Source organism: Stigmatopora nigra, chromosome 15 (genome assembly GCF_051989575.1).
Source record: "Stigmatopora nigra isolate UIUO_SnigA chromosome 15, RoL_Snig_1.1, whole genome shotgun sequence".
Taxonomy (NCBI): Eukaryota; Metazoa; Chordata; class Actinopteri; order Syngnathiformes; family Syngnathidae; genus Stigmatopora; species Stigmatopora nigra.
Window position 1 is genome coordinate 9,050,113 of NC_135522.1, and position 14,784 is coordinate 9,064,896.

Below are 14,784 nucleotides of genomic sequence, written 5' to 3' on the forward strand. Positions count from 1 at the left end.
TGTTCTTTTTTTTTTTACTAGTTTTCTTTGCCTGATCAGTCGGAAAAAACAAACAAAAAAAATCCATTAATTTTTAAATATCTTTATTCTTTAAGAATAGAACACTGTATAATTATAATAATTAACTCCGACCTATATATTACTGTCAATACATACACAGAAAAAAAAATATTTTGCAGTTTGGTGTATTTTCAGATGGCTTTTTTTACATGTTCTGGTCTATCAGATCATGTCAAGTGACTGCTGGCATGTGCTCTCTCGCTCTCTTTGGGTGGGAGTGCTCAGCCTCTTTTGTCCACACCTCTCTTTTTTTATCAGCTCAACCTTGTTGCACTTTGTCTTTAGACGTTCCCTGTATCGGCAGACAAAGATATTAGTAATTGAAAATAATGCTAAAAACAGCACTGTTCAATGCAATACTTTAATGGGCACAATCAATAGGTTGTAATTGTCATGCAAGAACATTTGTCAGGTTATATGTGCAATAAAAACAATTAGGAAAGGAGCATTTAGTAAAGTCCGCCTGTATATAAATAGCAAAAAACAAATTAAAAATAATTCTCAAACACCCCTAAAAAAAATCCAAGTAGCACATGTTTTATATAGAAAATATAACCTTTAAGTAAAATCAACTATGCAATATTAAGCTCTCAATGACACTAAATGCAACGTTATAGTCATTAATTCCTTTGGATGAAAGATATGCCAGACTGTTAATGAGAACCTCAATTTATCAAAATCAAAATGACAAGCATTTGTTAACAGAGTGCCATTAATATGTATTTTAATAACACAGTTGCTGTGCTATTTATTCCACTAGCGAATCAGAAGATCATAACCATTACACTAAATATTTTTTTTTCTAAATGGCAATACGTATAACTTTGCATTGTTAAGTATGTAGAATACCTTAACATTTTGTTATTATACTGTAAGTGAAAACCTCATAATGCTGGCTGTTGAATATTGCAAAAACAAGGACTAAAATGCGAATCATTCTTTGTAGACATGCAGAATGGTAAAAATGCTAAAACCATGGATGATACCTTGTGTTGTTACAGGGGTATGGAGGAAGGGGGCATGTTTAGACTGAATTGTAAGAAGGGAACAGTTCAAAAGAGAGGACATCCAAAGAGGAGAACATTAGATACATGTATTATCAATAGGAATGAATAGTTCATTTTAGTTCATTATGGGGTGGAAACATCATATGATTCTATTCAATTTATGATAAAGCAAAAGAACTGTTAAAACGCACAAATTATTCACTCTTTACCTTCAGCAAATATTGCCTTTTAAAATGATTTCTTACAATTTTTTAAAATGTAAACTATGAATTCTTTGGCAACCATTGACAATGCTAGGCATTCAATTACATCATTTTGACTGAGAATCCATTTGGATTGGACATTTAACTGTCAATGGAAATGAAAGATGATCACTTAGTGCCAGCCATGCCAGTTTATATATTGATGACATAGTGCTGTAATTGAAGAGAATAATAATTTAAATAAATACATAAATAAAATGGACCTACCTTCCAGATATGTACGAGCCACAAATTTGAGGACCTCATCTATTAGAATGACTGGGAAGGAAAGCTTCACTACCACAATCCACTGGTCCACAGTCAAGTGCGTAAGCTTGAAGATCATCTACAGTAGACATAACAGTATATTTACTAACGTAAACCTTAAAGAGTGCACATACTAATTATTCACACAAAGCAATATATCTATTGGTCATAAAACTAAGAGTTCAATTATGATCCCAATGTATGAGACCTCAAAAACCTAAATTAAGCTAAATGGCAGCTCACATAATACCCATATATATTCATTCACTCTATGGATAAATAAACAAGGTCAAAAAAAGTGAGAAGGCCACTGAAGCAGGAGGTCTAACTCACGGGCAGAGGGTCCACATAGATGATCATAAAGTGAAGAGACATGGATAGGGTCATGGCAGCCACCAGCCAAATGTTGCTCCAAGGGGGCATTCGCACCAGGGACTGGTTCTCAGACAAACTGTGGACAGAAAGTGAAAATAAACCAAAGTTTCTGCAGAAAATACAGTAATCTCATGTAATATTCTTGTGCTAATAGGTTGGCAAATCTGAAATACTGTATGGGAACATTTTGCAATTATGCCAATTGGTCTACTTTAGTCAGAGTTTCGCATATTGCACCTGTTTAGAGCATTGCACATTTCAATTGTGACCAGCACAGATAGAGCCATGGTCATTGGGGGAGAAGCCTCAAACACATGACAGTGGATTCCTTCAAAGTCTTCGTTGTCGTCACTGCATTGCATAAAGTGAGACTAAAGAAAAAGAAGATAAAAAAAATTAATCACCATTACCCTATTTGCCTTTACCAAAATGCTGTTTAGTGGACAATTCACTATTATCTTTGAGGAATGAAATACTAACCAATTGATGGAAAGAGACCAATGGGCCGTCCTCACAATACAAGAACCACCAGGCAGCTGCGGCAACGGTTGCAGCGCCAACATAGCCTGCAAAACATTAGGCGTGTTAAATATACACCCGTTAGTGATGAAAGCTTGAAACGCAATCATGCAAAGGAATGGAGAGGAACTATTTCATACCGCCGATGGCCAAATATCTGAAGAAGAGCCAACCAGAGATCAGGGGCTCTTTAGGGGATCGAGGGGCTTTTCCCATGATGTCCAGGTCTGGAGGGTTGAAGCCCAAAGCTGTGGCTGGAAGCCCATCTGTCACAAGGTTGACCCACAGTAGTTGGACTGGGATCAGAGCCTCTGGCAGGCCCAATGCTGCAGTCAGAAAGATGCTGAAAAAATATGGGAAATCATTAAAATCATTTCATTTTTTTCTATCATGTCTAGGTGCTATGAAATAGTAACAATGTGAAAAAAGAAAATTAATCCATTATGAATATATATCTATATAAGCTTTTTTCCAACTCAAAATAACCAATTAGCGAATACTAACAGATAGCTCATTCTGGTTGTGACATCATCTGCTCATAGATTTTTTCTTTGTGAGTGGGGGCAAGACAGCTGAGGAAGGAACACTAATTGGGATGTAATGTCATTATTAAATATTTAATCAATATTTTTTTTTGATGGATTTCTGCCCAGAATGTTGTATGCTATATTGTTTCCTATAAGGAATTGTGCTTAAGGACTTCTTTCTTAAGGTCCTTGAATCAGGTTACTGCTTTGCTTCAACTTAAATTAACTTGCTGTTTCTTTGGTTACTTTTAACATAAATATTTTGGGTTTATTTATCAGACCATCAATTACTCACCAGACAACCTCCCCCACGTTGGAAGAGATAAGGTAGCGGATGAATTGTTTCATGTTGTTGTAAATAGCTCTACCCTCCTCAACAGCAGATACAATGGAAGAAAAGTTGTCATCAGCTAAGACCATCTCAGAGGCTGACTTGGCAACTGCAGTGCCAGAGCCCATGGCAATGCCAATCTCTGCCTTCTTCAAGGCAGGGGCATCATTCACTCCATCGCCAGTCTATGTTAAAGATGGAGAAAGTTGAGGTAAAAGGGAGGACATTCTCTTACTCATTTAGAAGGACGTTTTTATTATCAAGTTGAACGAAAGTTTGACTCACCATGGCGGTGATTTCATCAAAGCCTTGGAGGAACTCAACAATTTTCGATTTATGAGACGGTTCCACCCTGGCAAAGCAACAAGCCTTACGGACTGCGTTCTTCTGGTCATAAGAAGACAGGTCATCAAACTCACGACCGGTGTAGGCTTTGCTGGTGACGTCCTCATCCTCTGAAAAGATGCCGATACGGCGACAGATTGCCACTGCTGTGCCCTTGTTGTCACCTAGGGGGATGAAAGCAGAACAATCGCCTATTTTTTCTGTCCCTCAAGTTAAGAGAGAGCCTTATGATAACTGACCAGTGATCATAATGACACGAATGCCAGCAGCTCTGCATAGCTCAATGGAGCTCATGACTTCCTTACGGGGAGGGTCAAGCATACCAACACAGCCTACAAATGTCAAGTCAGTCTGGTGACGAAAAGACACAGAGTTTAAGTGATATATTGAAGTGCTCTGTTGTTGTACTGTAATAATGAATCAATTTCAATGGACTGTCATTGGGACGGGTTTTTCTCAGAGTAGCTTAATGCGGAAAATGTGTATTGTACACCTTAAAGTACCACTGTCACATTTTTTACACACTAATTCATTCATTCACTGTTGTTAAAGAATATCTAAAAATCAATTGTAAAAACATTTTTTCATTTTTTCATTCTCAGAACTGCTTTATGCTCACTAAGGTCATGGGGGTGCTGGAGCCTATCCAACTGACTTCAGGCCCCGTGACCCTACTGAAGAAAAATCAGTTCAGAAATGAATCATACAAAACTGATATACTTTTAACATTTTTAAAGTGTTTGTAGTAGTGACTGATATTGTAGATTTTGGAACGAATTATGCTAACTCATGTAAAGTTATGCTCTGCTTATGAAAAACAAGTTCTGGAATCAATCAATTCCATAAGTAGAGGTACACTGCATATAGGTGCAATACCCCTGAAATGAACACTGACCTCATACTCTGCAAACCTATTGGAGTCTTCCAGGTTCATCTCCTCTTTCCTCAAAGGAGAGTCACAGGTTGCCAGAGCCAAACAGCGGAGGGTGTCGCGCCCTGTTCCCCACTCCTTGATCACTGACATAATGTGATCTTTGACCGGCCCGGTCAAGGGCAGTCGAGTGGTACCCACACGGACGTATGAACAACGCTCAATCACACCCTCTGGGGCACCCTGATAAGACATTCAACATATATACCTTCATTTTTCTTTTTATCTCTGAGATATGTATACAGTACTGGATCAACATTCAAGATACCAGATGTATTGTTTTGATGTCACTTACTTTGACAAACATTTTGTTTCCTACTGGGGCTTTTCCAGACTTTGCTGGAGAACAGTAGACTGACATGGACTTCCTGTCTCTGGAGAACTCTAGTGTGAATTCCTTCTTCATCAGCTGCTTAACCACCTGTCAGAAAAGATGGTAAAGTAGAAGTTCAATCAAAATCCTTATGACTGAAATGATTTAGGGATTTTTTGTGTGTGGACTTACGCTGCAGCAAGCATTGGCTCGTTCCACTTTGGACAAGCCACGCACTTCAGTGTTGAACACATTCATCTTCTCCACTAAGCAGGACAAAGCTGTTTCTGTGGCTTCACCTACTTTCTCATAAATTCCCTTTGACTGCAAAGAAGTAAGATTATTATTATTATTATTTTTGTTGTTATTGTAAAATTGTGGTCTGTCTTCAATTTGGCGCTTTCCCTACCTCGTTATAGTCGAGCGAGGAGTCATTACAAAGAGCGCAGATGGTGGCCACCTCAACCAGTCCATCATACTGGCCACATTTTACACTCATGCCCCTTCTTGTACTGTACGGATTAAAACATGTGGTTTCATTCTAGTACTCATTAAATTCACATTTTTTTTGCATCTGGGAATGAGTTCATATACTTACACTTCTCCCTCAGGCGTATACTTTGAGCCAGAGATGTCAAATTGACCAAGACTGACATTGTCGTCATCTACTTTGTCAACAATGAACATCTGTGAGGAAAGAGTTTTTATGTAAACTCTTCAGAAGTGAATATTTCTCTATGTTTTAAGCTTACCTTGGTCACACACATCTGATTGGTTGTGAGGGTACCAGTTTTGTCTGAGCAAATGACTGAGGTGCATCCCAGTGTCTCCACAGATGGGAGGCTTCTGACAATGGCATTCTTCTTGGCCATGCGGCGCGTTCCTAGAGCCAGGCATGTGGTAATGACGGCTGGCAAACCTGGCACAGTCGGGGTGGGAAGCGCACATTGGTCATAGTTGCATTGTATTGTATTACATCTGTCACATCACATTTAGTATTTAATAGGTCACCAGTTTAGATATCCTATGCACAAGCTGCTCAGCTTGAATTTTAGAAATGATAATCTTCACAGGCAAGCCAATTAAATTCCTAGGGTTTACCTTCTGGGATGGCAGCCACAGCCAAAGCCACAGCAATCTTGAAATAGTAGATCGCTCCACGGAACCAGGAGCCACCATGGACTGGGTCATTAAAATGCCCAATGTTGATTATCCACACAGCTACACAGATGAGGGAGATAACCTGAAGAAGGCAGAGGGACAGGGTCGGACTTGGAAATATTTATCGATTGTTTTATAGTCGTATTTGGGAATCATACCTTAGAGAGCTGCTCCCCAAACTCATCCAGTTTTTGCTGCAGGGGAGTTTTCTCCTGTTCAGTGGCAGCCATTTGGTCGCGGATCTTTCCAATTTCAGTTGAAACGCCAGTTGCCACAGCGACGCCGGTGGCTTTTCCGGCAGCGATGTTGGTGCCCTGTGTAAAAGTTTAACCACCAATTAAATGAGCTCTCTAACAGTGGGCATTGCCAAGAAGTAAATAGGACACTAGAAAGCATAAGTGATTTCTACCAAACTTTGTAAGGGTTGCAAATGTGTTAATTTTCGCCAATGCAAAATGTGTTTCTGATGTCACCTGTGACAGGCTCCCACTCAACCATGACCATGATAAGGCTAGGCCAGGGGTCCGTAAAAATGCCCTTTTCTCTTTTTCCCTTTGAGATCTATGACCCATTACACAGGCATTTGTTTACAACAGAAACATGTGGGAAGCTATGACGCAAATCTTTGTTGATAGAAATATTGAGATTTCATATTTAATCTAAACATTTCTACAGCAAAGGAATTTGTTATGTGTTTCAGTGGTCAAGTAGTTAGTGCAATGGCCTCACAGTTCTGGGGTTTTGGGTTCAAATCCCAGATTGATTGTCAATGTATGGAGTTTGCATGTTTTTTGTGGGCTTTGGTGGGTTTTCTCTGGGTACTCTGGTTTCCTCCCTCATTCCAAAACACAGATAGTAGGCTGGTTGAACACTCTAAATTGGCCCTAGGTATAAGTGTGAGCGTTAATGGTTGTTTGTCTCCTTGTGGCCCGCGATTGGCTGGCCACTAATTGGCTCTGTCCTCGTCGTTAGCTGGGATTGGTTCCAGTCCACCCTTGCTAGGATAGGTGGTTCATAAAATGAATGAATGAATAGAAAATGTTGAAAATGTTTGTGTCACATTTGTCTTCCTACCTAAACCATGTTAAAACTAAATCAATTTTTCCCCTCTCCAACCTTGCTCCATTTTCAAAACGAAGACCCTTACTGAAAACAACATGTTCTTCTTATCCTGGTTAACGGCTCGGGGGTCCGGGACAGCATCGGTGTGCTTGATCACACTGACAGATTCACCTGAGAGGTAAGAGAATAAAGAAGTAAGTTACAGTTCTATTATAATGATTTCCTATATATGACACAACTCATCACCTACCAGTTAGAATGGACTGGTCCACACGAAGAGTAGTAGATTTAATGGAGATGATCCTGATATCTGCTGGTACTTTATCACCAACTACAACACACAGACATAACCGTGTTTGACTAACCATCTATAATAGTATTTAAAGCGTAACTAGACAATTTCCATGCAATATGCAGAATTGTGTGTACGCATGATCTGTGAGGGTGAGGAACATTTCTATCACTTTGATTTTAAAAAAACTTGCAAACTGTCCTGTGTGTGGAGTGAAAATTTGGAAGAATTTGCATATATATTGCAAGTACTCTAAAAAAATACACAAATTGAAGTCTGTACAAAAATATGGACTGGTCACAGTACAATGATAAATTACCCAATGATAATGTGTGTTGTTATTGGTAAAAAAAAATACTATGACGAGCCAACTATGAAATGATTTAGTTTTGTTTATTTTCCTCTGCTTGCTTTTTTAGTCTTTGTTTTTCTACTATGTGTACTTAAAGTGGGAATAATACGAATTATTTACAAGGAGATTCCCACTCCCACTACCTTTGAAAAATACTAATGTATACTTAAGTGAAATAGACTTCATGATCATTTATGATTAAAATGGAATAGCAATACAAATTGTTTTGGTTTATGAACCTACCAGAGACCTCCACCACATCACCAGGAACGATCTCCCTGGCCTTGATCCTCTGCACACTCTTCCTATCTGACCGGTAAACCTTACCCATCTCAGGCTCATATTCCTTCAGAGCCTCAATGGCACTTTCTGCATTTCGCTCCTATGAAAACACAAAACTTTCTTATTATCATAACTATAAACTGTATCCAAATGTTTCAGGATGAATCTAAAAAAATCAGCATAACCTTTACAGATAAAATTCTTTTTCACAGCGCCATTACATTAACATGAGCCCTACTGCCCTCCCGAAGCCTCAAAGTGTAAAGCCCTCTCCCGCTCCATTCTCAAACCCCCCTATGTGTGAATCCTTGTGCATAGTTTCCAAATGACTGCTACGGTATCAATGCCCTCCATTCCTCCGTCAAACACTGCATTCAAACATGGACGGTAATGTGATCATGCTGGATTTTTACGCACGTACTATAGTCTTCAAGACAAGTTGGCCATAAGTCTTCCTGGCTCATCCCGCTTGTCACCCCTCTGTACCTTTACTAGATTAGCTTAACCTTTCACCCCTTTACAGCTTTGCTGATGTCATGCCCTTCCTACTAGCGCAGGGGTCGATGAGAGCCATAAACAACTCATATTTTCAAACATTATTCCTTGTGAGCCATACTCCGAATTTAAAAGGACAAATACCTGAAAATGTGAGAATTTATTATTCATTTCACCACTTTGAAAGTAAAAAAAGTCTGAATTCTTTTTGGGAACATTATTTCACTGTTTGCTAACCAATGAGTATCAATGAGAGAATCATGCAGAAGAGTCTAATGAAGTAAAATTATGATTTTAAAAAGGCGCTAGAGATAGTTTCGGCACCACAGTTCCAGCGTGATGCTCCCATTGGTGCGTTCGGGACTTAGGTCTCTCACCAGCGATACCCATATTTTACCACACAGGTTACCGAGCCATATACACCCATCAAAAGAGCCACAAATGGCTCCTGAGCCATAGGTTCCCTACCCCTGATATACAGTATATTCCTTCATCTTCCATATTGCTTATATTCACAAGGGTCATGGGGGGGTACTGGAGCCTATACCAGCAAACCAGGGGGAGACCCCGAATTGGTTGCCGGCCAATCACAGGGCACAACCACCTGTGTGGAGTTTGCATGTTCTCCCCCGGCCTGCATGGGTTTTCTCCGGGTACTCTGGTATTCTCCCACATTTCAAAAACATGCATGGTAGTCTGGTTGGACACTGTAAATTGCCCCTTCATTGCAATGAATGGTTGTCTGATGTCCTTGAGCCCTGTGATTGGCTAACCATCACCTCTTGTGAGGATGAGCAGTTCGGAAAATGAATGGACGACAAATGTATAAAAACATAAATTCACTCAGTTTGGCCCTATGGAACACTAAAAATAGGTTTATTGCCCATTTATAGCCCATTTCATGCTAATGATGCTGATAGCTGTTTAATTCATTTGAACCTGGATATCAAGCTGTGTAATATTTTCTTTCAGTGCCATTGACGGTGCAGGACGTCCAAACCATTTTGACTATGTGGGGTCAATGAACAAACATCAATATTCCCCTTCTAGTTTAAATGCATTAGACGTCTAGCATCATCAGTGGCAGAAAAAATGAAAGTGCCCATTGAAAAAGTCATATTTTGTGCTTGAAATTGGTAAATTCAATACGAAATACAATTATAAAACAAACATTTCAGCCCATCTAACAGGCAGAAACAGGTTCAATCGCCCCTCCCCATAAAAATGGATTGTATGTCTAACAGCATCAATGGCATTCAACGACTTAAATGTTTGTCCTGTAAGTGTAAAAAAAAACCCTCATAATTCGTGCTTGAGCACGCCGCAAAGGACAAAAGGACTCCGACCTGAGCACACTGCTCTTATAATTTATTACGTGTGAGTGTTTCTAAGAATACAAGTCTATTTAGGTGGGTGTAAAAGACAGCCTTCGGGGAGGGGGGCAGGTATGTGTCCTTGAGACTATGACTGTTCCTCTACGTGTTTGTGTGGGTCACTAACCTGCCATACGCCAACAATGGCATTGGCGATGAGGATGAGGAGGATGACGAAAGGTTCGACGAAAGCTGTGACTGTTTCTTCACCTTCCTCGAACCAAGCCAGTACCTGACACAGAGCAAGAGAAAGATTATTTTGCATGCACATTTACTTTTTTTAAGGTAATGCCCCTTTACGTGGAACCTCCTCAATAACGGTTCAACACCCAAGATGGCGTTTTGGGATACTGTCATATTGACATTGACACAGATTAGTTGCAAGCCATTGGAGCAAAAGTGTAGACAAAAAAAAGTCATTTTGGTAGAAACCAACCTGTCATTTTATAATCGTCGACAACCCCGTTTTTTTACCTTTAGCGTATTGTGGAGGTTCACATTTTATTTTCTTGCTGCCTACCATTAAAGACAATAAATCTTCAAGAAATTTCAAGCCTGTCAGCACATTGTGAAGGCAAGGGGGGGGGGTCGTGTATTCCCAGTATTTACTGTTCTCTCTTTTCTGAAACCTTACACGACTCTGAATCTATTTCTCCCGCTTGCCATCGTAACAAACAATGGTGTTGTGCAACCCAATCCTTACCGCCCTTCTCTGGGTCTCAAGCCGTCCCTCGTTCCTTCCATCCTCGACCTTTGGCCAAAAGATATAGTTTCTCTTCCTGGCTGGAGAATTTCTTAAAATAAAGCTCCAGCCACGCGCGAGTGTGCTCTTTTTTTCTACCCGCCTTTCTCTTTCTCACACGCATGCATACACATTCGCACTATCAGGCCTTCTAAGGCCATTGTGACAGCTGTGTAGGCCAGTTAGAGGTGATGGGAGATTAAGACAATATGTGAAGCTTCTCTCTGTTGAACTGTTTCTGAGAGAATAACATCGGCAAAAGGAGGATTTATAACAATATAACTGAGAGGCTATGAAATGTAAGGCAATTGAATACTTTCAAGGGATAAGCTGTTTTCCATGCTTGGAAATGTCAATTAATGATAAAATTGGAATATTTTGCCAATTATGTGCATACTTCCAACACTGAATGTGTTCATGCTAAAACGTAATCTCATTTTTTGAACCGCTTTATCCTCATTAGGAGCGCGGGGGGTGCTGGAGCTTATCCCAGCTGTCTCAAGGCGAGAGGTGGGGGACACCCTGAATCGGTGGCAAGCCAATCGCAGGCCACAGAGACAAATGACCATTCCTGCTCACACTCATACTTAAGGGCAATTTAGAGTGTTCAATCAGCCTACCATGCATGTTTTTAGAATGCGGGAAGAAATTAGAGTACCCGGAGGAAACCCACGTAGGCCCGGGGAGAACATGCAAACTCCACACAGGTGGACATGACCTGGATTTGAACCTAGGACCCCAGAGCTGTGAGGCCAATGTGCTAACCACTCGCTCCAATGGGCTGCCCCATACTAAAATGACATTGTGAATTATAGTTTTTCTGATGATATGATCATAACCATTTTGTTTGCTAGATTCTTATCATGTTATCATGGAGTAAAAATGAAGGTACTCACAAAAGAGATGCAGGCAGCCAGCAGTAAAATTCTGACCAAGAGGTCCTCAAACTGTTCTACTACCAAATCCCAGATACTCTTACCTACAAGAAATGCACACAGTTATATATTATTTTTCCTTGCACCTGTCTAATTCCATAAATGACATCACATGCATACTTAAGGTTTAATACACTGCAAAATGTTACATCCAATAATGCAAAAACAGCAAATCTTTGTATAATAGAACATGCACTATCATCATTAAACTTGTTTAAGCAGGCTATGGTATATGCAATTTAAATGCTACCAGCATTTGGAAGTATTTAGCAAATATTAAACCAGTCAAGTGGAAAATATAATTAAAAAAACAACAACAAAAGTTTGGTATTTGAACGAGAAACATTTAACCAAAGAAAACCAACACTTTAACAAAAGTAATGGCTAAATGTTAAGACCAACCGAATGTATACATATGCATCTATGTGTATGTATATATATATATGTGTATATTTATATATATGTATGTATATATGTATATTTATATATATATATATGTATGTATATATGTATATTTATATATATATATGTATGTATATATGTATATTTATATATATGTATGTATATATGTATGTAACTTATTTATTACCTATTTATTTGTCTAAAATGTATTTTCCTGTGTTTGTATTCTCACCCTCATGCTATTGTGATTTCCCAAATACGGCATGAATAACATAATCTAATATAATGTAATTTTACTATTCATATTCCGCTGAATTTTGTTATATAGAATGTCTTTTCATGGAACCAACCACAATTGACTGTCATAGTGTTCTGCAAAAAAACATTGGAATCCTGTATTGTCCTTGTCTCAACATTCATGTGTATATTATTACTTCTTCAACAATGTACTAGTTAACTCATCTGTTAGCAAAGGTTTATAAAAACATCCCAACAATGAACTTTCCAAGCAGCAGCGCAGATCAGAAAGCCAATAGCAGGTGTGAAATAAATGGCTAGCTTGCAAGCGTGGGTAGAGTGCGAATAAGAATATCACGTGGTTAAAGATGGTTAACAGAAGCCAGACTCACCCTCCTCTGCTGGAAGCTCTGTGGGTGAGAAATGAGAGATTAGAACAAATTTTAGCCTTGAATAACTACCTGACACTTTGAATGTAATATTTGTTCATCACTATTCCAGATTCAGAATCAGTTTTCAAGTAATAGGCAATGTGAATATGCTCTCACGGGCAATAACAATAGTTATAATGTGGCAACCTGGTCATGATGGAGATACAAATGACCTTAAAATAATGATTATTTATTATATCTTTAAACATACAGAATTATTGCAAAAATGCAGAGTTAGAATTAAAAATATAATTCAGCCCTTTGTCATCCATTGAATGGAAATATTGAAGCAACTTTGGCCATATTTTAGACAGTAAAATACAGTTAGTCCATGGTCATCTCTAAAGTAGCCATGTCAGCTCCTTGCAGAGGATAAAGAATATATGACTGAGTTTTGATGGTCTAAATGTGTTTCTTGCCCACATTGTGCAATGTCACTCCTGAATAGATGGGTCACTACTTGCCAAAGTGGTCCTTATTGCGAAATGAGTAGTCGTTCATTGCCAAAACAAAACAATCGCATCTCTAGTTCTAGCTCACAAGGCAATGCAAATACTCTGGATGATGTATCGTATCTCAAGACACTGTTAAGTGACTTCAATAGCTTCAATAAAAGCTAATTTTCCTTAACTTAGTCTACCAATGACAATGCTAGATGTCTCATTCTTTTAATATAGTTGATTGGCTTTAAATGCTCATATTTCAGTGCCATTGACTGTCATTTTCTAAACTTTTTATCCTCACAGTTTACTGCAGTAGTGTCACAGACAGCCCGCTAGGGGGTCCGATCCGACCAATGGGGGTGTTCTCCCTGACTTTTTAGTCTATTCATACTGGACATAAAGAATCAAATGCTTTAAAACTACATTTTTTTGTGAATTCTGTGAAGACGTGCATTATTGCATTTTCCTTAATTTCTTATCCACATTTATATTTATTCTTTCGCTCCCTGGAGTCAAAACGACACCCTCAATGGCGGCCAATGAGTTAACAAGGAACCTTCAAATGCTCCAAAACCAACAAAAAATGGCCAAATATCAGCCGAAAGCTACCAACACACAGGAAACAGCCCCAAAACCCTGAACAATCTATAGAAAATTAGTATCCAAAATGTATATAACAAGACAAGGAAGTGATGCGAAATTAACTTCCAATTCACTTAAATTGGCTTTATATAGGTCTACAATGTCTTGTGTGTCTTATGTCGGTCTTGCCACTGCAACCAAGAAATTTCCCGTAAAAGGGATGAAATAAAGTTATAATTTAATTTTTTGGGCCAAAAATAAACTTTTCTGGTCTCCATGAGATCTAGGTGGTATGAAATCTGGCCTGCAAACCAAACTGAGTTTGACACCCCTAATTTAATGCATGTAATCCATCCATAATCACCCCCACGCTCTCACCGTTATAGCCATACTTGTCCAGGTTCTTCTTGAACTGCTCAGGAGACAGGCCCTTGTCTTCACTGACACCAAAATTGGCCAGAACCTCATCAGACTCTTTGCTGTGTGCGTTCTCCATCCCTGCTGAAGCGGAGAGGCTTCGATACACAAGGACACATTAATGATACTCAAATCATCTTATCATAAAACAAGTGAAAACAATCAGAGTTGCGGGAGGGGGAAAACAAAAAACAAAAAACACCCACCACTTTCTTCAAGTGTGATGTTTGGGAGCAGAAAAGTAGCAACCCACCCCCCTTCGATCACACTGACTCTACCCCCTTGACTCTCTCACGCTCACTATGGGATGCTGCTCTCCTCTGGGAGCTCGAACTGACAGAAAGTGCAACTTGGCAAACTGCTCTCAAAAGTTTTATACGGCTGAAAAAGTTCCCCGATTGGTGCCTTGATAACTGTGCGCTTGCCATTCATTGGCTGAGAATGTGGCAGAGTGGAGGGGGCAGAGGCTAACAACTGCAAAGGGGTCCGTCGGGCCAACATGCTGGAAATAAGATGTGTAAAAGAGAGACTAGAAGGGGTGACACTTTCTGAATGAGAGCTAGGGGACACTGATGGACACGTGGAATGACTTTGTGTATGCGTGTGCATATGTTCACATGCATTTACTCACCTGGGGATTAAAGGAAATGCTGTTCTTAAA

General features: G+C 39.3%; 1 protein-coding gene across 2 annotated transcripts; it reads right to left on the reverse strand.

The window, feature by feature from the left end:
- Positions 1-66: 66 nt before the first annotated feature.
- atp2a1 (ATPase sarcoplasmic/endoplasmic reticulum Ca2+ transporting 1) lies at positions 67-14,473 on the reverse strand. Of its 2 annotated transcripts, XM_077734213.1 has the most exons (26): positions 14,330-14,473; positions 14,085-14,221; positions 12,643-12,660; positions 11,573-11,655; positions 10,062-10,166; positions 8,028-8,166; positions 7,391-7,471; positions 7,226-7,311; positions 6,237-6,392; positions 6,019-6,160; positions 5,670-5,836; positions 5,516-5,604; positions 5,327-5,429; positions 5,110-5,241; positions 4,900-5,025; positions 4,569-4,787; positions 3,913-4,024; positions 3,614-3,837; positions 3,293-3,513; positions 2,611-2,813; positions 2,432-2,517; positions 2,189-2,322; positions 1,910-2,027; positions 1,538-1,655; positions 1,047-1,089; positions 67-352 (listed from the first exon to the last, which is right to left on the reverse strand). In XM_077734213.1, the coding sequence occupies exons 2-25, from the start codon at positions 14,200-14,202 to the stop codon at positions 1,085-1,087; spliced, it is 2,985 nt and encodes a 994-aa protein (XP_077590339.1). In that variant the 5' UTR covers positions 14,203-14,221; positions 14,330-14,473; the 3' UTR covers positions 67-352; positions 1,047-1,084. The 2 variants fall into 2 exon arrangements, with proteins under 2 accessions (XP_077590339.1, XP_077590338.1); XM_077734212.1 differs by lacking the exon at positions 1,047-1,089.
- Between the last annotated feature and the right edge of the window lie 311 nt (positions 14,474-14,784).

Bases quoted from the DNA above. Each gene is read 5' to 3' on its own strand.
- atp2a1 (XM_077734212.1), bottom strand. From the start codon at position 14,202: ATGGAGAACGCACACAGCAAAGAGTCTGATGAGGTTCTGGCCAATTTT. The intron at 5,242-5,326 runs GTAGGGAAAGCG...ACTTCTTTGCAG, and splicing joins CCTCGCTCGACTATAACGAG to TCAAAGGGAATTTATGAGAA. The intron at 2,518-2,610 runs GTATGAAATAGT...AATGTTTTGCAG, and splicing joins CAGATATTTGGCCATCGGCG to GCTATGTTGGCGCTGCAACC.